At 39.0% G+C, this 24,769-nt stretch overlaps 1 protein-coding gene across 17 annotated transcripts in view; it reads right to left on the bottom strand.

Annotated features, from left to right (window-relative positions):
• LOC133651013 (calcium-dependent secretion activator 1) overlaps positions 1-24,769 on the bottom strand; it is a 241,955-nt gene that overhangs the window by 64,762 nt on the left and 152,424 nt on the right. For all 17 annotated transcript variants that reach the window (XM_062048941.1, XM_062048932.1, XM_062048964.1 and 14 more), the window contains exons 11-13: positions 22,298-22,510; positions 586-722; positions 324-511 (exon numbers count right to left, since the gene is read on the bottom strand). In XM_062048941.1, the coding sequence (XP_061904925.1) occupies positions 324-511; positions 586-722; positions 22,298-22,510 (538 nt within the window). The remainder of the gene's footprint in view (positions 1-323; positions 512-585; positions 723-22,297; positions 22,511-24,769) is intronic.

Here is a 24,769-nt window from a genome sequence, read left to right as displayed (position 1 = left end):
ACGTATTCGGGTGTTACCATTTAGTGGTCAATTGTACGGAATATGTACTGTACTGTGCAATCTACTAATAAAAGTTTCAATCAATCAATCAAAAGCATGAGAAGTGTTTCCGTGTTGCCTGACTAAACCTTTACAGTCCTCTAAACACAATAGAAGGTACAACATTCAAAATCAAATAACATAAAAATAAGAAACAAACAGTTGATGGATAAAAACATAAAATTATGTTTTCCCCTGTCTACTCTAAACACGTAAATTACTTTGTAGAATGTTGTGCAGCTTTAAAGCAGTGTAACATTTTAAAAAAGGGGCTTCATGCACACCTGTTCCCGTGCACGTGGGAGGCACAAAAAGCAAAGCTGTAGTGTAGAAGAGTGGGGTCGATAATGGCGCCACTCTCCGCCCTCTCCAGCAGATCTCCCAGGTAACACAGATGTCTGTGGCAACCCCGCACGCCGTTCCTGGCACAGTACTCGTCCAGGACGAACACCTGGCCCGGGCTGAACCATCCCTGCGTGGTGCACAAACCAAACAGTCGGCATCCCGCAAAGGCACTGAGGAAATGAAACGCGGCGTGGAGCTCACCAAACAGCAGAAGGTGTCGCTGAGCCTGTGATCCAACGTGAGCCGCTGAACCATCTCAAAAAGTGAGGCGTGGTCAAAGCTACAGGGGTTAGCGGAGATAAACTCATCCATGCCATGTTTCTGAGCTCTGTCAGCATCTAGCCAGCCAACAGCACAAGGAGGAGAAGGTTCAAAGGAGAGAACGTCAGTCTGCCGCACGCCAAGTCTTTGTCACAACACAGAAACATCAGGGAATATTTGATAGCGTTTGTTGTTGGTGAGGGGGGAGGGGCTTCTTCTAAGGGCAAATTATACACAGCTTACATTGTCAACTTGCATTGTGTCAGACAGCGTAAAGAGATCTGACGTATTGTTGGGAGAGCTAAGCTAAAATAAGCTACAGGCGCTTTCGTTGTATGTGCACGTTATCATTATTATTATGACTATGTGCATGTTTGCAGTGTAAAAAAAATCTCTCTTCCTCTCAATGCCAACAATAGATTATTTCCTTTGCTACACAAAACATGATGAAAAGACAATGGCCTGCCGCCGTAGTTTTTCCATCAATCTCCTTAGTGCTGAGATTTTTACCAACATCTGATTGTCTGAAAACTGCAATGAACATGAATGATTATTGTTTTAAACCCGGATACATTCCTTGTGCTCTAATTCAGGCCACAACATAAACACACCTGCACAATACACACCACTCACCAAAAGTTAGGGATAGTCCACTTTGAGGTGAAAGTGGATTCAACACTGCTAAATTTGGGACTTAAAATGCATTTTATGTTAATTCTCCCTCCAACACCACATTTCAGAATATTTTCACACTTTTTTATTCACGTGAAATGATTTGTAATCTTTTTTTTTTTTTTTTGTGTCCTGTCCAGCTTCTCAGGCAAATTATATAGTAGATGTAGATGCCCATATCGGCTGTTCAGATTTACTTTACAAAAGAGAAGTGTAGGATACTTCTCTTGTTGCCTTATTTGTATTTGACTTTATTAAATGTATTTATATTATCATTTGGTGCAGCCGGGGCCAGAGCAGGAGGGGATAGAAAGAGAAAAAAAGGAAGACAGAGGGGGAAATTGTGGGGACAAGATTTGTAATCTTTTTAATCTCACTTGAATTTACTTTGATACATGTTCTGGACAAAAACTAATTTATAGTCAAATACATTTGAAAAAAAATAAAACTTAAATAAATTTGCATATCTTCCTGACACATGTCCAGCCAGGATTTAAACACAGTGTGCCTACACAAGCCCAGCACTGACACCGTGCGCCACAGGGGCCTTTAAGGACATCTGGGGAAATCTGACATAATATTCTATCAGAGACAGAAGAGGAAGGGGTTGGGAATACTTTTGCGGTAAATATTTTATATAAGGCGGTCTGTCATTCATTAATTTACATTTTACATACACTTTCTTACGCAAAACTGTTGCCCAACGGATCACAGGGCCCTACAAACAGTGTGTGATCTGCATATAGGAAAGGGCGGTCTTAAATGAACCTTCTCTGAATTTGTGAATTCACATGTCAAACTGCTGAATGATTTACTACTTTTTACACAACTTGTTCTCTTACAAAAAACTGAACTGCAAAAATCAGAATTTTGTTTCAATGTCTGCGTTTATTGTCAGTCATCCAGGTCATACTGTAGGTCAGGAGTAGGGAACCTATAGCTCTAGAGCCAGATATGGCTCTTTTGATAACTGCATCTGGCTCTCAGATAAATCCTACCTGACATTGCTTAACACGATAAGTATCAATCAATCAATCAATCAATGTTTATTTATATAGCCCTAAATCACAAGTGTCTCAAAGGGCTGTACAAGCCACAAGTAATGAATAATTCCGCTGGTCATCACAGTGTTAAAAATAACCACGTATCAACCAGACTACAAAGCCGTCAGCAAAACCATGCAGCATTAATGGTAAGAAGTATTTTATTTATTATTGGTTACCTTCAGAATAACAATGTTATTAAAAAGAAAAAGAGACTTATTATACTCTAAAAATGTTGGTCTTACTTAAAAATGCACGCATTTAGTTGTATTCAGAGTTAAAGAATATTATATGGCTCTCATGGAAATACATTTTAAAATATTTGGCTTTCATGGCTCTCTCAGCCAAAAAGGTTCCCGACCCCTGCTGTAGGTCATCGTATTCAGCTAAGGTTGAATGGAGACAAAAGGTCTTAGTTGAAGATGTTTCATCCAAATGCTTGGATTTACATGATGTCACGTCCGGCTCATTAAATATGTGTGGTGGTCAAGCCAGCGTCTGTTCTAAACCGGTAGGAGGCGCCATTTAGCCTTTCTTGAAGAAAAATGCCCTATGCTTGCGTTGTTTTCGGCTGTACGAAGCGTTCAAATCGCGAAAAGGATAAACGTTTTTTCAGAGGTTCTTGAGAGGTAATTTAAGAAGGCCGTAGGAGTGCAAGATTTTACAAAAGATGACGAGAAAAGTGGCTCTCGAACGTTGCACTGCAGTCCAAGGGAGCAGAGTCGAAAAACACACAAGTTTGCAGTGATAACTTCATTAAAGGTTTGTTTGATATATTTTTAATAAACTTTACTTGTTTAGTATTTCCCATTGAAATATTATCTTGATATTGTTTGTATTTTATTTTTTAACAAACAGAAACCAGAAGGTCAGGGTCAATGATACTTTTGTCAGGAAAAGTACTTCTATGTCTCCCCTCTTGTTTATTTTGTACACAAATGTGTCAGAGTACATATGACAGCAGGACAAAAATCTAATATTGTGATGATTCAGTAATTGTTAGTTTGTTAATGAATATGCAGTCACGGGTGTCAGCTGTTGGGTGCTAGTCGTCATAGTTTGTTTACATGGACGCGGCCTCACAAGACGAAAAAGTTGAATCATGAATTGCAACCTTACCCCAGCAAAAATAATGCACGATTTATCCGGGATAGTCCTGATACCAATTTCCTTGATATGGTCCCACGCAAAGAAGTCGTAGACCTCCATGCTTTTCCAAGTTTTTATCTGTTTTGTCATGTAGAATGGCGTCTGGAGCACAAGATAGTTCGATATGTCTAGTAACTTCACCGACGGATATAACTCGATACAAATCTTTTTTTTTATAAAGTATATGGATCTATTCCATTCCAAAGTTAGATTTTTTTGCTCGTATCTGCTTATTGCAGGAAGATCTAGACCCCTTGCGTACTCAGATAGTTTGCACGCTGCTTGCTGCACAACAGCCTTCTTGGTTTGGTTGACCACCACTTTTTTTCACGTCCGGGAAGAAGATAAGTGACTGAATACAAGCAATACGCTTCTTTGGTTCTTCAGGCGCAGTGACAGCAGTTCATTTTCCATTTGAACAAAATCCCTTGTGGATCATTAAAGTTTGTCTAAGTCTAAGTCTAATTTGCGTCTCAGAAAAAAGGGACAGTCCTTTGATATCCTATTTTTGGATAAGGAAGACAACTTATTTGAAAATCCGCGTTAAATTAGAAAGCCACTCTCCAAACAGAGGAGGTTTGTGCCTTCACCTATCGTCTGCTTAAAACAATCTCCTGATGTCTCAATCCCTAAAACTGTCTTATTTCACAGAAAGAGTGTCCACTAATACGTTTTTTTGCCACCAGCCAAGCGAAGGACCTTCAGTGTTGGTGCCACAACAGACTTTGTGCCTGATCTACAAAAAAGTTTGTGTGTACTAAAACACGTGCAAACTTGATAGCACACAAAGCTGACCTAATAAACTTATGTGCAGAGGATTGCATCGTTTAAGTGAGCAGAATAATCAATTTAACGTGTCTGTCTTCATGAATATGCAGAATATATAATGATCATCAGAATGCCCACAATACCGTGAGGAGAAGATGTAAATATAATTATTTAGAAAGCACAGTGTCATTTGTCAAGATTGAAATTGTTCCCTAGTTGCCTTTTTGCATCTTGATCTAGAAAGGAGGTGCAAATTGACAGTTGGGCAGAAATAGCTTTGAGACCAAAGATGATTACGCTGCACGTCCGTCCTACGTATGTTTTTCAACATATATGGACTGCCAGAAATAACAAATATTAGACATGTCGTATATTCAGCAATACCATTTTATAATTTTATAGCTGCTAGATGAGCCTGATTAAAACAAAATAAATTGATACATTTTGGTTTTTGCTAGTTTTTTTTTTTAATGGAATTTGTTTTTTCATATTGAAGATATATTATTAACATATCCCGTATATGAAAAAAAACTCACTGCAATTTGTATTTTCTTACGTCTAGAACATTCCAGGGCACATCTTCCATGAGGGCACCTTCAGCGTGGTAATAAAGTGGGTTCCTGTATTGTAGATGCACTGCTTCTAAAATGCCCATAAAAAGTGGTACATGTCGGCTGTATGTTTGAAAACATAGTAAAAAGCCAGAGGTAAGAGCATAATAACATGAATGTGCAGTAAATGAGTTTTGTATTAGACTTGGACTTCCTTTTATTTTCATTTAAATTTGAACTTTACAGTACAGATAAGAACGAAATGTTGTTGTGTTAGCTCGTTGTAGTGCAGGATAAAAGAGCAATAAGGTGCAGATATAAATAAATAGATTACTGTACAGATAAATATATTGCACTTATTGCATATGCATCCACGTTTATGGATGTTTGTTATATTGTCTTTATATTTCAGCGAGTTAATACGCTAAAACCTAATTTAAATAAGGCGGTCTGCAAATCACAGGTCTTAGTAGATCACACACAATATGGCCACTAATAGTACATTCAATTTTATAGTTTGCACATGCTATTTAGTGTGTGGTATTTAGATCTTAGTAGATCAAGCCTATACTGTACCTCATTTTTACTTCTCAGGATATGGCTAATTGTTATGTTGTAGGTTATGAGAACCTATAAAAACGTATAAGTTATGAGCCTCCTTACCACCTGGTGGCGTAGCAAATGTCACAGTGAACCCTGTAATATATGAACAAAATATCTGGTCTTACTCGCTAGCATTAGCTTTTAGCTAGCAATAACTAATATCTAGCATTAGCTTGTAGCTAGAGATGTAAATACCTTTGTTTTTCCAAACATCTGGTCTTACTTCCCAGCATTAGCTTATGACTAGAGATGGACATAACTTAGATTTTCCAAGCATGGTAAAGAAGAAAGTGAGTGTAAAGGACAGTGTTGAAAAGAAGAAATTGATGATATTCATTGAATTAAAGACATAAATTGTCAAAAAGATGATACATTAGTTAGTTAGATAACTTGGTGAAACAGTTGGGAGCGTAGCACTGCTAGTCTGCATCATACTGAAACAGAATGAGTTGATAATGCCAACCAAGGATTTTAAAATAATAACTAAACCACAAATATTTTTTCATGAAAATATGAAGAAGCTGCTGATGGTGTGTTTGACGTAAAAGCAGCTGGAAGGAGATAGCATAGAAGTTCAAATCTCCTAAGTAAAGACTGTAGATTAGTATTACATTATTTCATAAAACTACTGTATTTTTCTATTGTATTGTGTTTCATATTATTATCTATCTAAAAGTTTGATTGTATATTGAAACGGCATGTTACATGTTAAAATTGCGAAAAAATAAGCACCAATTGAATTTATTTTATTTTATTTTAATTGATTTCAATGGAAAACAATGTTTTATATTACACATTTTTCAAGGTAAGAACAAAACCAATTAAACTATTATCCTGAGGTACTACTGCATTAAGAAAACTCCTCAACAAACAAGAGTCCAGATGCCTTGATTCAAATTGTTATTGTTTTCTAAAATGTTTAAGGTCAGTGGCCATTTCCCTCTGAGAAACACTGGATCAGCTGTTAGGTGTTTGATGGCATGATGTCAAACTGAGCAGCATGATGAAGTGGAAGTTTAAATATCAATTCTATTTATTGATCAATTTATGGATCACACACCTTGATCAATGTTGCATTTCAGATCCTTGTTAGAGAACAAGTTTTGGAACTAGGTAGTGAAACATTTAACACGTACTGTCAGAGAACCAATTATTATCCTCAACTTTCACCTGAGTATCTCTAACTTCCTGTGAGTCGTGTTTATCAAACCTTTTGCCTTCACAAAGATAACAATGTTCACTGTTCATGTAACAACATGTTTGTTATTGTGATAAGTATTGCACTGCTTCATATTGATGTTCATTACTTTGGTCAGTTTAATTAGCTGCAAGAGAGGAGCACAATATAGGAAATCCCTCTCGGCGTGATTATTGAATATTATTCTCTCCAAGTGTACAGTTGTTTTTAAAATTTTGGAACTACAAGTGTGTATGCAGTCTCCTTCAATAACAGCAAGACAAACAAAGACAAATATCCATATTTTGTATATGCTTTTTTTCCTTTACTTTTGTTATTGCTTTATATACTGTATTTCTTTGTGTGTATTGGCCTTAAAGCTTGTCATTTTGTTAGTTTTTATAGACTACATGTACTGACACAAAACTATACGTACACAGAAAAACAGAATTATTTTATAGAATTTGGACTTTACAACAGTGTGTTTTTCTTATTTTCTAAACGAATAATTCAAAATCAAACATATGCCGGAAGTGGGTATCTGTGAAGGAGTATCATTAGATCTGGCATTGGAGGAGATTTACAATCCACTGGGAGTCAGTGTAGTTGACTTTGTAAAGGCAGAATGTTGGCTCCAGCTTGTGTATTAGACTGTGCAGGTGTACATTATCAAGTGGCCAATTAGTGTCGCTGGGGGATGCAGTTGCGTCTTCCTTGTGAGTGACAGGTGTCACGTTCGGGATACTCAGACAAGATGATGACGGTGCGGAAGGGCAGCATTGTGGAATGCAGGGGCCTGATTCTAGGCTGGGTGGGGCCTGATTCTAAGATGGGCAGAGGCATAATTCTAGGCTGGGTGGGGACTGAACAGAACAGAGCACAAGTGATATCTGTCAACCTATGGGCCAGTGAGGCTGAAGGGGCGAGTGGAGGTGCAATGTGGCATTCAGAGAGGCTTTCTTAGGGAACCTACACAAGGTTAGGGTTAGCCCCAGTGGGGAAATAAGAGCGTACAACGGATGGACAAAAGATGCCATTGTGAGAGTGAAGATGGGAGAAGCCAGGGTTGAAAAACCAGGAAGTGCACAAGAAGTTTTCAGGAAAGGTGAGAGGGACCACAAGGAAAGAGTTACTCATAGAAGCAATATCGTAAGGTGTTAGGCTGGCGAGACAACAAGTGTGAACAGAAGGTGTTTGCAGGCTTCAACTCCTATATTTGCAATCATCTTAGTAGTAACAGCAAGAATAAAAAGCACATGCTTTGAGAAAGAATAGTAAGAGTTTTTATGGAGCTTTAAAAACAACAACGTCATGCACTTGTGCAGTTTAGATTGGATTTAGATGAATTGCATTCCCTTGTTTGTTTGTTTGAATTCTCTTTCTCTCTCTACGCATTTGCAAGTTGACAATACTTGAATGTGTTGCGGTGTGTTCATGGTCATCTACAGAGCAGACTAACAGGCAAGTCACTACCAAAGAACTCTAAGAGGGTAGCAGTTTGGTGCATGAAGCCGTACAGTAGACATAGGCAGAACTGTATCATTCTCTAGAAGATGGGGGCGGGGGGTAATGTCTTAATAGAAAACTCATGGTCACATGACAAGTCTTCTCCTACTCAGGCAAATTGGCGAGCAGGTGGACCACTGGCCTTGCTTCCATATCTAAAGGCCCATCTACAGCAGGAGGAGAGGGGGAAAGGGTTCGGGAATGGGGGGCGTTCCGGAGTATTTCATCGTAAGAAGGGGCGGCATTAGCGACTCCTTGTCTTGGGCATTCAGAATACTCCGCATACATATTTGCCAACTCTCAACAAAGCAAAAAGAATCAATTTGAGCCCTCTGAGGTAAAGCCTCACATTGACTCCACTGTAGGGGTGTAACGGTATCATCACCTAGGTTTTACGTTCACGCTTTGGTTCATTGTGGTGCAGAAACTGTTTATTGATTTTTATCATGTAACTCACCAATTAAAACAATCTGAAGAAAAGAGAAAAACAAATATTAAATAGCATTTAACAGCAACAGTAAGGATTTGAAACGTGTGATTGTTTTGTTTTTAGTGAAGTAAAGTTTATTATTGTTTAAAGTACAGTATTAATAGTTCCAGCTTTAGCTCATCTCTACTAAACAATGACTTTTTCGCCTTATCCATGTGTCTTTGTTTACGTATTTCACCAGGATGATCAAGTGTTCCCAAACTTGTGACTTTAACTATGACAGACTGTTTTTCAAGCTCTGGCTTACCGAGTAGACATGTAAAGACATCGTGATGAGGTTACACTTCGTGTCCGTCACTAAGGCTACAGGGTCAGATATTGTCCAATTCAGATTTTTTGTCGAACTCGATCTTTTTAGTGGTCGTTCACATTGCAACATAAATGTGATTTCTAATGTGAATGCAATCTGACCCGCATGTGGACATGACTTTATGACGTCGCACACACTTCAATGTTTTTAGAAGTAAACTGGCGAATTTGTGGCAATTTAAAGGATTGTGTGCAATCAAACTACCGGTAAACATTTTCTGAACCAAAATATTGCGTGTAAAAGATTAAGAAGGAAGAGGACAAGTATTTTGGGTCTGGCAGTTTGATGGGATATTTTGCTTCGATGTCTGCTTGTGGGCCTGTGGGAGAGCAGTCGCAGACAGGAGTGGTAGAACTTTCAGGTGAGTTCCTAAAACATATTATTTTCACCTGTTTTTTGCTCCGTTATCTGGTATATATTTTGTAACCGTCTGTTTTGGCAATTAACTATGATGCATATCGCTTTTTGATGACGTTCTGGTCAGATGAATGCGACCTGAACGCAGTAGCGTTCACATTGAGGACGCATCACATATACAGTATATCCGATTTATATCGACATACGAAAGAGGCTCGGGTTGGATATGAAAAATTTGCATTGTCCTATACAGGTCACATATGGGTAAAAAAAAACGGAATTGACCTTCAGTGTGAACAAGGCCTTCATGTGTACTGTGTGGGAACTTAGTACGCCTTTCTATCATAACAAATGTTACATACCGAAACCTCTGATTTCGTAAATTTTGGTACGCCCCACGTGTTAGGATCCGCTGCTCGGATCAGTTTGTTTACAGTTTAGTGTCACGTGTTTGTTTGTTTCTGTTGCCATGACGGCAGATTATGCTCAGCTGCCTCTGGTTAGTGTTCGAGACGCTCACCTGTTGTCCGGGCACTAATCAGAGGGCTATTTAGTCTTTGCCCGGGCAGCACTCTGCCTGGCTTCCTAGTTTGTTCTCATGCAACAGCTGACGACCACTTTGCTTCCTGCTAGCTCTCATGCTAGATTATTTTGCTTGCTAGCTCCCATGCTAGTCGTTTTTGTTTTTCTCTTGTCTGATTTAGTTCTAAAATAAATCATTTTCCTACCTGCAAGCTGTGTCCGAGCCCGTCTGCATCCTTGGGAGAACAACACCCGCATCACCATGCGACCCGGTCGTTACAGTACTGTAACGACCGGGTCGCATGGTGATGCATGGTGATGCATCACCATGCGACCCGGTCGTTACAGTACTGTAACGACCGGGTCGCATGATCACCATGCGACCCGGTCGTTACAGTACTGTAACGACCGGGTCGCATGGTGATGCATCACCATGCATCACCATGCGACCCGGTCGTTACAGTACTGTAACGACCGGGTCGCATGGTGATGCGGGTGTTGTTCTCCCAAGGATGCAGACGGGCTCGGACACAGCTTGCAGGTAGGAAAATGATTTATTTTAGAACTAAATCAGACAAGAGAAAAACAAAAACGACTAGCATGGGAGCTAGCAAGCAAAATAATCTAGCATGAGAGCTAGCAGGAAGCAAAGTGGTCGTCAGCTGTTGCATGAGAACAAACTAGGAAGCCAGGCAGAGTGCTGCCCGGGCAAAGACTAAATAGCCCTCTGATTAGTGCCCGGACAACAGGTGAGCGTCTCGAACACTAACCAGAGGCAGCTGAGCATAATCTGCCGTCATGGCAACAGAAACAAACAAACACGTGACACTAAACTGTAAACAAACTGATCCGAGCAGCGGATCCTAACACCACGTTTCCTATGATTTGTTTTTTGCCAAAGGTTTGCCCTAGTTTTCATATACCGATATACATCTATCGAATGGCCAATATCATTTCGCAGAATTGAGTCCACAAACAAAGAATACACGCATTGGTGATTCCGTCTCTTTACTTTTTTTTAAATTGAGTATGACTGCAAAATAATACGGGACCAAAGAAAGTTGCGAGTACCAGCATTTTGACAAAGAAGGTGAGAACATTATTGAATTCTAGAAAGAACTATTTCAAAACTACAAAATTGGCATTTGTGTAGCTGATCTCGCCAGGATGAATGAGACAAAGCACCTTCGATGAAAATATGTTAAATGTTAATTTATCCTATCAATCTACCTTTTATTTTTAACTTTTCCATGAGGTTATGTAATCGCTTTTGTAAATATTTCACTCAGGTTTGTCTGTTAGTTAGTTAGTACGTAGCATAACTGAAAAAATGGCCGGATTTTGATGAGACTTTCAGGAAATGTCAAAATTGCGATAATAAACAAGATATTACATTTTGGGGCTGATAAGGATCATCATCTGGATTCAGTAAAGTGTGAAGTGAAGTGAATTACATTTAAATAGGGCTTTTTCTCAAGTGACTCAAAGCGCTTTACATTGTGAAACCCAATATCTAAGTTACATTTAAACCAGTGTGGGTGGCACTGGGAGCAGGTGGGTAAAGTGTCTTGCCCAAGGACACAACGGCAGTGACTAGGATGGCGGAAGCGGGGATTGAACCTGCAACCCTCAAGTTGCTGGCATGGCCGCTCTACCAACTGAGCTATACTGAGTCGTTACCAGTGCTTTTCGAGTTTTGTGCATGCAAAACTATTATTATTCTCTATAAAAACTGCTCATGTTTTTGAGTGTTTTGGATTAGAAAGTAGATTACTAACAATAACCAAGAATTTTCTGTACATAAAACGTACTGTTACACCTCTACTCTACTCACATCCTTACGTAAAATGAATTATACTGTGTGTATGTATATTTTATACACACATACATATATATATGTGTGTGTGTGTATATATATATATATATATATATATATATATATATATATATATATATATATATATATATATATATATATATATATATATATATATATGCATACACACATATACATATATACATTAAATATTGGTTTATAGCCCTTTAACACCACATCAATAATACATGTGAATATTTCAAGCCAATCTGTCTTCCATGTCATCATAGTTTAATTCTCGAGGGATCAGGTGACCAATGTGAGCAAAGAGAGAAGGCAATTATGCAGGAACAACTCTAAGATCCACTTTAACCAAAAGCTAAGCCAAATAATAAAAATACGTTCTTAGAATAAAGACATGCATCCTATATTGGCACGAATGGATGCGTCTGATTTTATCCTCAAGTGGAGGTTGTCAAACCAAAACAAAAAAAGTTCTCAACTAAGATCTAAAGACATGAAGCGAGACGTGAAGAAGAGCAGAGGGAGAAGAAGAAGGAAGAGGACAAAGAAGAAGAGAGAAACAGAGGCAGAGAGAAAGAACGTTGCATGTGTCAGATAATCGTCGGGGATTATCTGAGCTGTGCCGGCTACAGGGAAGCACTTACCCTTGAGTCCAGCTAGAAGACAGCAGGGTAAGAAGGGACAAACCAGAATAACATAAAGACTAGCAACAAGGCTGGAGGAGAGCAATCACGAGAGACCCTGACTGACGGAGCAGCTACAGCGGCATTACTGAAGAAGGGTAGACAGGCAAAGCATGAAGAAAAACACACAACTGAGAAGAAGAAAACAACAACAACAACAACAACAATAGCGATACCGACACGAGGCCTTGTGGTGTGTGTGAGGACATGTGAAGACATGTGACAGCCGAGAAAGAAGGAAGACAGAGACAGAGACAGAGAGGAAGAGAGCATCCCCATCACTCCACTGTAGTGCCCTGTTGTGTGGATTCAATACGCAAACACATTTCATACCTGATGTCAACAAGATGGTCCTGGAAAGGTCAAGAGACTTCGCGAGGCAGCATTTGAATTATGAAGCATGAAGCATGGGGAATGTTTACACAACAAAGACCTCGCAATACAATATTTAGTCATGTTTTTAAATGTTGTCAGAAGGACCTACAAAAAGTGTAACACGCATGCCAGGCCGTTCCAGGGAGACAATAAACATGATGTGCATCATGTATACCAACTTCTGATCCTCCTGTGTCTAAACCTAAAGTGTACAGTAAATGGAATATTTTTACGTGTGTTTTTAAAGTTGAACTTGTGTAGGTTATGTATCACTGTAGCAAGTAGGGGTGTAACGATTCGTTTTAACAACGATTTGATTCGATATTTGTGGTTGACGATACAATTCAGGGACGATTTTATTTTTTTAGAACAATATGACCCGAAACGATTCATCCATCCTTCCATTTTCTATCACTTGTCCCTATCGAGTAGAAATCAATTCAGTAGCTTTTTAACAAACAAAAAAACCCAAATCAAGCAGTGTGACAGTAAAATAAACACTGAACATTAGACACTGCAGGTGAAGTTTCCTCTATTTCTGTTATTTATCGTAAAGGAATTATGTATAAATTAAACAATGGATACAAACAAGCAAGTAAAAAACAATTAATGGCCAATGCATTCACATCTTATTTGAATAAAGTGCAACCAACACTTTAGGTTGAATTAACAAAAGGAAGCCTTTTCTGCTCACATTTTTAACATTCAAGACATTTTCAATAAAAGTACAGTAACCAACATTTTAACAGTAGATTTACCTGCTAAATAAACTTCCCCGACCCGGCCATACAGTAGCTGTTCTCGGCTCTGGCGTCGCCGATTACGGACAGGGCCGTAACTAGGACTTGACAAATACCAAGGTCAAATACTGGGGTATCCCAGCACTATTTAAATTATATTACTTTGAGCAACAAAATTAATTTCAAGAATAGCAAAGTTAAAATTGAAAGTACCACTGATAGATACACACACACACTAAGTGTGGTGAAATTACCATCTGCATTTGACCAATCCCCTTGTTCCACCCCCTGGGAGGTGAGGGGAGCAGTGAGCAGCAGCGGTGGCCGCGCTCGGGAATCATTTTGGTGATGTAACCCCCAATTCCAACCCTTGATGCTGAGTGCCAAGCAGGGAGGTAATGGGTCCCATTTTTATAGTCTGAACCCACGACCTACCAATCTCAGGGCGGACACTCTAACCACAAGGCCACTGAGCAGGTTTAAAAGCTTTAATTGAGCTATAACTATCTATAACTCATCTATCAGTTTAATTTTGTAACAGTCCACTTTTTTATTAATATCCTGAAGATTAGAGTATTAAACAATTTTAACATCATTAAAACACATAACTAATTTTCAACGACGACCAGGATGCGAACCCAAGACCTTCTGCTTTGTACGGCAAGTACTAATGACAACCGCCATGGAGCAACGAGAAGTCACGGGGGAAATTTTAATCTAAATATTTTAATCAGTGACAGAGCATGACGTGGCCAGGAATACATTTGGAGTAAAATATGAAGCGCCTTGTCATTCAATAATTTACATTTTAATGTGCTTCTTCAAGCAAAATGCCTCCCACTGATCGCAAAGCCCTACGCAGAGAGCGTTTTCTGCATTTACGGCGGGGCAGCACCTGACTGACACGACTTCAGGATTAAACCGACAGCGTTTCACATCAATTTAATTCAGATGACAGCCACATTAGTTTCATCAGTATGATTTAATATTAACGTTATGTTGCAACACATTTCAGATCGCATAGTGTTTAAAGTAAAAGTGGACTTATTTGAGTTACGTAGTTGGAGTTGTAGCGGGCTGTGCATGACCAAAGATCGTATATTGAGAGAGGATGATCTACGCATGGTGATGTACAGCACACATGATGTCCTACACAAAGTACGTTTACAGTCAGTCATACATCATCCTTTTTTCACAGAGGGCATGACCTCTGTGTCCTCAACGGTAGTTACGGCCATGATTACGAACAGCGTCCTAGGTGTGCGGAAGCATTTATGCCCCCTCATTCTGTTTGATAGTGTTGGCCTCTTGCTTCTTACTTTCATAGCCTCCTTAAACCAATCTATCGTATTTCTTTGTTTCTGATAAAATAACTTTTACAGTTGTTGCGCTGCGCTGTCACTTCCGTTGTGTCGGCTGCATCGTTTGTGGCTTAATGTTAAGTTGTGGCTTCATAATATTGTGTTGCATCTTCAGTCTTTGTTGTGGCTTTTGCAATTGTGCATTAGCTCAAAGTGTTTGTGTTGTAATGTATGATTTTAAAGTTAAAAGTTAAAGTTAAGGTACCAATGATTGTCACAAACACACTAGGTGTGGCGAAATTATTCTCTGCATTTGACCCATCACCCTTGATCACCCCCTGGGAGGTGAGAGGAGCAGTGAGCAGCAGCAGTGGCTACGCCCGGGAATAATTTTTGGTGATTTAACCCCCAATTCCAACCCTTAAAGCTGAGTGCCAAGCAGGGAGGTAATGGGACCCATTTTTTATAGTCTTTGGTATGACTCGGCCGGGGTTCGAACTTACGACATACTGATCTCAGGGCGGACACTCTAACCACTAGGCCACTGAGTAGGTCATATTGTCTTGTAGCTCGCCGGCATTTTTGTTTTGATGATGTCACAGACGGGCAAATAGACCTTACATTTCACGTCCTTATTTCTAAAATCAATCGATTCTCTTTTAAAATGATCTTGGATCAATACCTACCTTCCAGAAGGCAAACTTGCAGAACACAGATCGATATATTTAAAATTTAGAAATATAAATTGATTTATCACTCAATCGTTACACCCCTAGTAGTAAGTGTAGTAAATGAACATGGAAATGATACCTTCTGATGCTTCTGACCCGCCCCTAGTTAGATGAGCCCTCCCTGTGTATACGGCCACCTCTTCACACTGGATTTTTTATTTTTATTTTTTTAAGCAGGCTTCGCTACACATCTTAAAATGCACCCTGTTGATTTCCCCTTTATCTGTCAGCTATGGACATGTGAGCTGTAAGTTTGATTATTTATTTTTTCTTCAACAAATATGCTAACCTAGCATGATGTGGTTCACATCAAAGGCATCTTATAAGTAGACGCAGCATCGAGCGCTACTGCCTACTGGCGCTGACGAGACGCGGAGCCGCCATCTTGGAGTGGTGATCCGCTCCACTCAGTGCAATTCATTTGGCAGGAGCAATGAACTGTCAGCGCATTTAATTCATCTTACCTCATTGAATACCACTGATTTTCATGCGTTTTTTTGTCATACGTGTAGCTATGATAAAGGACACATGTTTTGGCGTATTTTATTATTCATAGTTTGCTTAACAGTAATAGAATATTCTTATATGCTATATTAAGTGACCAGACGTCCGAGATCAAAACTGGGAATATAATCCCAGAGAAGGGGGAAAAAAACGGTCAGCTATTTTTAAGTTGAAGAAACAATATGATTAGGTTATATATACATGCGTATACCCTATATAAACAATGTATGAATACATTATGATAAATGATAAATGGGTTGTACTTGTATAGCGCTTTTCTACCTTCAAGGTACTCAAAGCGCTTTGACAGTATTTCCACATTTACCCATTCACACACACATTCACACACTGGTGGCAGGAGCTGCCATGCAAGGCGCTAACCAGCAGCCATCAGAGGCAAAGGGTGAAGTGTCTTGCCCAAGGACACAACGGACATGACTAGGAAGGTAGAAGGTGGGAATTGAACCCCAGTAACCAGCAACACTCCGATTGCTGGCACAGCCACTCTACCAACTTCGCCACGCCGTCCCTACATTAGATATCTATATATCTTAGGGACCTATAGACTGTATCTCTGTTGCTGCAACAGCAGAGAGTTTATTCTGTCTTGACACTTTGTATTGATATTTTGTATTACATTCTTCCCTTAAATGATAATGTTTACAGTGATTGTTTTATATTGATTGTCTTTGTATGTCGCTTTGGATAAAAGCGTCTGCCAAATACTTTAACATAAACATATATAAACACCTGAAAGTCTTTATATCAGCTAAAACCCCCAATCTGTTTCACTGGATTCAGAATAAAACCAAATTCTGTCTTACCCAACAATGTTAGTTTTACTTGAAGACTTATTCCTGGTTACAATTGTACTGTTAAGAAAGTATTGTCTTATACTTTGCCTAAAATGAGAATGCATCATAATCAGTGGCGGCTGGTGAATTTTTTTTAGGTGTCACAATCATTTATTTCAACTTTATGTTATTCAAGTATGACATTTTTAAATGTAATTAATTTTATTGACCAGCAATTCTTTTATGGTCATACTCTTGTTTGCTAGCGGCTACAATTTCAGTACTATTGAAGATCTTAGCTCCTTCTCAGCTCTGTAGTAATATTATTTTCACAAAATACAACCAATAGTACGTTAATGTTAAATCTTACTTGTGAAAAGTAATCCCCCGATTCCTATTTTCAACAGTCCACTCATTTGAGCAGGAAAACGCTGGACACCAGCCCGGCATCTTTGTTTTCTAACTGTCAACTGTCCGTTTAGGCTGCTCGCCGGCTCTTCATCACCACTTCAAGATGGCGAATTTCTCGCGTCACAGCAGACAATGCTGCGTCTACTTATAAGATGTCCATGGCTCACATAGCAATGCTAATGTTGCTAACGCTTGTGTACACCTGTCCCAATCCTTAATGTTACCTTGTTTAGGTGATATCGTTCATCTATTAAATTGGACAAGTGCACAGTTGCCTTGAATGTGTAAAAAGTGGATCAAGTACAGATCAAGTACTTGATAGCACTTCTTGGAGACAAACACAGCTCATTAGCATTAAAGTTACAGACACAGTTGGGCTAATTGAAATCACTTTTTTAACCTGTTTAATTTCCAGAATAAGAGCCTACACACTTCAAATACACTATTGCAGATCCTCATGTATATTTTAACACCTATTTATAATTGTGAAACAGTATTACAACATGGAACTTTTATTCCCCGTTCCAATAGTTTGCAGGTTGCAAAACAGCGTCAATTTGATCTGTTGTCATTGAAAGCCAGTGTCATGTAAACGGCCCTTTAAAATAATCCTCCATTGTTTTAAAAATGATTGCATAAAATATTGGAATTGTGATTATTGGTCAATCTGAGTGTGCAGTCCCATTTACTAATCTTTAAGACTATGCCTTTCCTGTTGTGTTTTCATGTAAACAATACAGCAATGTCCAAACACTCCAAACATGGAAATGTTCCAAAACCAAAAACTAAGTGTGTTCCGATCCGATATTGATATCGGATATTGGTCTGATATCATTAAAAAAAAAGGTATACGATCATATCGGCCATCATTTAAATCGTTCGATATAAGAACTCTTATTCTAGCAGTCTGTTCTTCTCCCGCTGCGTCTCTTCTTGCTAGCTTAGCACAGAAACAACGGGTTGCCTCCATTTGAGAGCCTTTTAAGAGTTTTTACTTCAAAACACTGTAAAAGTTAACATATAGAACTAAAGTGTGTCAATATAACTGATATGAAATACAAAATAACTTTGATGTGACATTCCAAAGAAAAAGAAATGCATTAAAACTAATTTGCTAGCTCGATGCTAATTCACATTAGATATGCCAAATGTATGCTACTGATTAGCATTAGCAAGGTTACATGGCGATTTCCACATTCAAATTTGTTAATAAAAACTACAACAAAGATGAACGCGCAGTACAATACTTACAGTATGAACACTTTGTAGAACAAAAGACAAGACTGGGACAGTCAACTTAATGGCAAATACTACTTCCTGATTACTGCAGCACACCTTGGACAAACTGAAATGAATGCATATTTGCAAATAATAATCATAAGTGCAAAAAAACTAACTATAACAACGAAATCCATTCGGAATTATATCCAGCATGCAGAGCCCACATGATCACAACATATCACTTGATGAATTTCTTTATAACATTACACTCTACAAAAAACAACAATTAGGTTTTATTCCTGCTGCTATCGTATCAGATCGGTCAGATCGGTATCGGCCACTAGTCAGGCTGCCATATCTGTATTGTAGTGGAAGCGAACATTTCGTATCGGGACACCCCTACCACAAAACACCATGAAAGACATGCAACAGGAAAATGTGTCAAAATAAATCACATAAATCCTCAGGATCAAAAAAAACAAATGAAACCTAAATTGCTGCAAATGCTAAAAACACACACAAACCCAAAAAACTTAGAGAAATGCTGCAAATTCACAAACAATAGTTATATATTATATTTTACAGTTTTATTGAGCAACCAAAGTTTTTAACAAAGACAAAGAGAACAATCTACCTTGTCATTCTGCCATCTATATCTGGCATCCCATCCCATCTTGCTCATACTAACTTCCTGGTAGCGTGGCAGACTTCCCGGTAGACTTGATAACTTCCTGGCACTCTGAGAAGGCTCTATCTGCAGCCGCAGACACCCCAAGTTGTGCCTACTCTAAGTCGTGCCCACTCTAAGTTGCGCCCACAGAGGTGACAACAACAGAAGTGAAATGTGTCTTAAAGACATGCCCTCAGTGGTGCTGACAACGCGGAAGTGGATATTTAACGTGATCCAAGATGGATAAAGCAACGCACCATTGTTGTTATTATATTGGTTTTTGAATGTATTGCTTTTCTGGCTGATTATATGCAACCCTAACCCGAACCCCAACCCTAATCCTAACCAAAACCCAAGCCTGACCCTAACCCCAACCCTTATCCTAACTGTAACATATTTTCAGCAGTATTTTTCATTTATTTATTTATGATTTCCGTGTTACGTATTGTCTCTCCAGCTTCACTTTCGTTGCCGTCACCCTTGTGGGCACGTCTTTAAGGGGGTGCAGCTTAGAGTGGATGCGATTTAGACTTAAAGTGGGCGTGACTTAGACTTAAAGTGAGCGGGAATTAGAGTGTCTGCGGTACTTGTGTAGTCTGGTTAACTTATGTTTTCTTCTGTGAACTTGCAGCTTTTCTTTCATGCATGTGTTTAGGGGCTTGACTGTGTCTTTAGCATTTGCAACATGTTACTTTTGCAATTTTGATTTTCCCGTAAATTACTTTACTCCTACGTTTTGAACCCTGTGGCTTATAAAACGGTGTGGCTAATTTATGGATTTTTCTCTGCTGATGGCCATAATGCAATAGTATAAAAAAAAAAGTAAACACACTGATGAAGTGTGTTATTGTTAGTGCTATGGCACCATCTTTTGAACGAGTTCACTCACTGCAAGTACTGCAGTGTCCTTCCATTTAGACCTTTCAACCGAAAGTAGAAGTGTTGTTCAGTCTTCTAGCCATCCATAGCGTCGCTACTCGAAGAGATTCTCAATTCATCACTCGAAGCAACATTTGTAAGTTTTACAATTTAACTTAAACGGTTTAAACTTACTAAACAGTCCAATATGAGATGCCTGTAGGAGTGTTTTCATGCATATTTGTATGTGGTATCGTAATTTAAAAGCATATTTACGAGTGTCTGTGTTTGTATTATGAATTTACAATGGCGTTATTTTTGTATTCTTTCAGTTTTACAAATTCCTCAATTCACTAAGATGTCACCTGGAAGTTATTTAGTCTGTTTAGCTGATTGGAGAGCGAGTTTGCGCAGCTAGTGGGTGACTTTGTTTGATCAGCCGTTTTACTACCATGTTACAGGCACCGTTTCTAAGCAATTATGGTATGTTAAAAAACATAAAAAAAATATTTCTGTGTAGATTAACTCATTTCGCAACGTAAATATCTGCGGGTTATAGTCCAGTGCGGCTGATGCGTGGGAAAATATTTTTGCCCCTAAATTTAGTAGAATAAGCTTGTACACCGGTGCGTTTTATAGTCCATAAAATACGGTATTTTGCAGCTTTTATGTAATTATAGCATTTTTAATGTGCAACATTTTCCTGCTGAGTTTTTGTGTGTTTTTGGTTTTGGATCAAGTCTGTTTTTGAAGCGTTTGGATGTTCCTGCAGGCTGCTGTACAACACGGAAATATATGCAACATTATTACATTCACAGCCCACAATCCGTCGCAAGCCCAAAAAATGGCAGCCCCAATATATGTGCAGTCTCTCCAGGAATTTGCGATTTCACGACCGTGCCATAATCAAGCAAATTCAACTAAATCTGAAAAATAATACGCAGCCTCGCTACTTTTTCCAGTGCCTTCATTTACGCCAATCAAATTTGTGTACACGTCAACTATCGAATCAAAATATATGTTTGTAGACGAAGCAGGAACAGCAACGTGTAACAATATATCAGCTATTTCTCCCGGGTAGATTAGACCTACTTCCTGTTATTATTAGCTATAGTTAATTTAAATAATACAGTAATTTGACAGTGAGCTCTGAGTAAAGGCTTTTACTGCCAATCTAGTGTCAACTTTTTAGTCTGTGCGGTATTAAACAAGTAAAACACTAATACAGTGTATGTTTTACAATTTTATGAACGCTTAAAAGATTGATAACAAATTCATAAAATCACAAGGTTTTTTTTCAGGCAATTAAATTTAGAATTACCGGTACAAAAAAAGGACTGCGAAATCTAGAGGGACTGACTGTCTTCAAATCACACCTTTTTAGAAATTGTCAAAAACAATATTTCAAAGTTATATAAAGTTTTAGTGTCAAAACAAGAGAGGATTCCAATACTCAATCGATGACTGTAATACGATCTAAGCACAACCTTCCCAGGCCGGTTTGGCACTGCAGCGGAGTCAGGAGGACAATGTCATGGTATGATCCCAGTGCCATTCAAGACCACCAGGGGGTGAAACATGTTTGCGTTGGTGTGCCACAATGTTTCAGGGAAGGGTTGACAGGGGTGGCGAGGTCGCGAGGCTTTGAATGGCGACAGCTGGCGTCAGAGGAGTCAACTAACCACAAGAACGATCACATAGTGGACAAAGAAACCAATGGAGGAACAACATAGAATTTATGTGATAGAGTTTGGAAAGAAGAGAGCCAATTCATGTGAAGAATCAACACTTTTTCTAGCCTGGGAGAAGTTTAACGCTGTTGTTTTTTTTCTTTTTGGGGATTTTTTGTAAGCAATGCTCACGGAAAATTCAGCGTTGATTCTGAAGCCTGACACTGAATCAGTAGGTCAGAAAGTACAGAATCCAAATTAAGATGTTACGTTTGCTTTTAGTTTCTAAATACGATTAGGGGTACACAAGATGCCACACGACTGCAAACAGTCTTACCTTGATTTTGCTAGCGGACATGTTGGCGTGCCGCAGTGTACTGGCTAAACACACGTTAATAAAACTGGCCTATGGTTTGGAATACAAGCCGCACACGCCGACATCAGCTTGAATTCACCCCTGCAGGCTTGAATGTTCAGATCTTTCCCTGAAAACTGATGGGATTTTGCACCTTTGGGAGTCGGTGAAGTGAATGAGTGGTACTTTGATACTTGGGAGGTCAAGGTGTGTGTGTGAGTGCGTGCTTGTGTGTTAGTTCTACCAGCAAGTGTGGAGCACATGGCGTGAGACATTCATGAGCCGTCAGGGTGTCGTAGATGGAAACTAGCTAGGGTCTAAGGTCAGCGTGCCACGCTTCGGCGTACTTACAGAACTGAGAGATGGGAGCGTCCATTTGGGCTGAGGTACCCCCTTTGGAGTTGAGTTTCTGGACCTGAGTGGGTGGGACGGGCTTGTGGGATTGGCCGGTGGCCCGATACATGGCCTGGACCCACAGGATGCGGTCCTGCTCGTCGTCGCTGGCGAAGATCACGGTGTCGCCCTCCTTCACCGCGTTGAAGAAAGCCCTACCGCCATCTAAGCCTGAGAGCCCAGAACATTTTCAGACACGTGGGTCACAACAGCAGCGCTTTGCAGACCAGTACCTGCTGGAGATCTCCATCTTTTGCGAGGATAAGACTAAATACTCTTTGTTTCTTCCAACTCCTTTATGGACATGTTGAATTATAGTCATGTGACATTATTTTATGGAACTTGAAACAACTGAAACAGGTACAGTGGTACCTCGCTCTTATATGCTTCAGTTTTCGTATAATTAGCTTTTTGTCAGAAATTAGCCCTGGTGTTTCGTCTACCGTCTCAGTTATCTTACGGCCAAACGTTATTGCACGAAACAAACTAGTCCATTTGTACGCGTATCATTTTTAGGAATGGAATGTCCAAACCAAGATTCCACGTGTTGGTGATTCAGTCTCTGTACTTTGTTTATGGACTGCAAAATAATCCACCATGGGAGCAAAGAAAGTTGTGAGTACCTACCATCACTTTAATAAAGAAGGTGAAAAACACTACAGTAAGCCCTCAATTAACACTGTTAAATGGTTCCAGGCCTGTCCGTAGTAAATTAGAATTTTTGCAAAATAGGAGTTATTTATACACTACCGTTCAAAAGTTTGGGGTCACCCAAACAATTTTGTGGAATAGCCTTCATTTCTAAGAACAAGAATAGACTGTCGAGTTTCAGATGAAAGTTCTCTTTTTCTGGCCATTTTGAGCGTTTAATTGACCCCACAAACGTGATGGTCCAGAAACTCAGTCTGCTCAAAGGAAGGTCAGTTTTGTAGCTTCTGTAACGAGCTAAACTGTTTTCAGATGTGTGAACATGATTGCACAAGGGATTTCTAATCATCAATTAGCCTTCTGAGCCAATGAGCAAACACATTGTACCATTAGAACACTGGAGTGATAGTTGCTGGAAATGGGCCTTTATACACCTATGTAGATATTGCACCAAAAACCAGACATTTGCAGCTAGAATAGTCATTTACCACATTAGCAATGTATAGAGTGTATTTCTTTAAAGTTAAGACTAGTTTAAAGTTATCTTCATTGAAAAGTACAGTGCTTTTCCTTAAAAAATAAGGACATTTTGAACGGTAGTGTATATCGAATATTTTCGTAGCTTCATGAAAGCCCTCTAGACATGAAATAACACCCACATAGTCATCTTTACACTAATTTTTTTTCAATATAGTAATGCTGCCAATAAGTACCGATGATACTGCGCTTTGATTGGTTTGGTTTCATCCAGTGGTCGATACTAGTGTAGTATTGATATTTTTATTTCATTTAGGCCAGACCTGGGCAAAATACGGTCTGCGGGCCTGATTTTAAGATTTCAAATCCGGCCCGCCGGACATTTCGAAATATAATTTTTAGACCTTTAACACCAAAACTTTAGCCACCATTATGATGTTCAGTGCTGTTTTTAAATTACTGTGAGTCTTAAAGTATGGAAAGTGTTTCAATGGTTGAAATCTGCACTTTTGAGTGATTAACAGGTTATTACGGTAATTACGTCACAGCAGCTCAGACTAGGCACAAAGCAGTGTGAGTGGGGTTTGTTTACAAAGCGGCCAGCCCGAAACACGGGTGTCAGGAACAGATGCGGAAGCAGATTTTTACAACAAAGTTTTGTAGAAAAGTGATATTATATCAGATTGTAGGTGTGTTTTTTTTACCCTGTGTTCATATTTTGCCGTGTTTGTTGCATTTTGTTGCGTTTTACTTGACCGACTGTAAAAGATAATATGAATTATTATTAATTAATATTTATAAAGACGGAGCAGCTAGTTTAAGGATTTTTCTTCGCTGGCGGCCATAATAAAAATAATTTAATCTTTTTTTTTTTAAAAAACAGCAAAAACACTGAGAGGGTGTTTTATTGTTTGTGCTGTGACGCTATCTTTTGGACGATTTTTTTTTTTTGTCATAAAAAAATACAATCATGCGTGCTTACGGACTGTATCCTAGCAGAGTGTATTAATCTATATTGATATATAATGTAGGAACCAGAAATATTAATAACAGAAAGAAACAACCCTTTTGTGCGAATGAGTGTGAATGGTGGAGGGAGGTTTTTTGGGTTGGTGCACTAATTGTAAGTATATGTTGTGTTTTTTATGTTGATTTAATAAAAAAAAAATTAAAACAAATTATTATTATTATTTCTTTTTTTTAAATTTCTTGTGCCAATCGATCCACGGACCGGTACCGGGCCGTGGCCCGGTGGTTGGGGACCACTGCTTTAGCTGATTGGAGAGCTAGCTTTTTGAGCTAGTG

This window comes from Entelurus aequoreus, linkage group LG01 (genome assembly GCF_033978785.1).
Source record: "Entelurus aequoreus isolate RoL-2023_Sb linkage group LG01, RoL_Eaeq_v1.1, whole genome shotgun sequence".
Classification (NCBI taxonomy): domain Eukaryota; kingdom Metazoa; phylum Chordata; class Actinopteri; order Syngnathiformes; family Syngnathidae; genus Entelurus; species Entelurus aequoreus.
The sequence above is the reverse complement of the archived record's forward strand: the minus strand, read 5'-3'. Positions and strand labels throughout refer to the sequence as shown.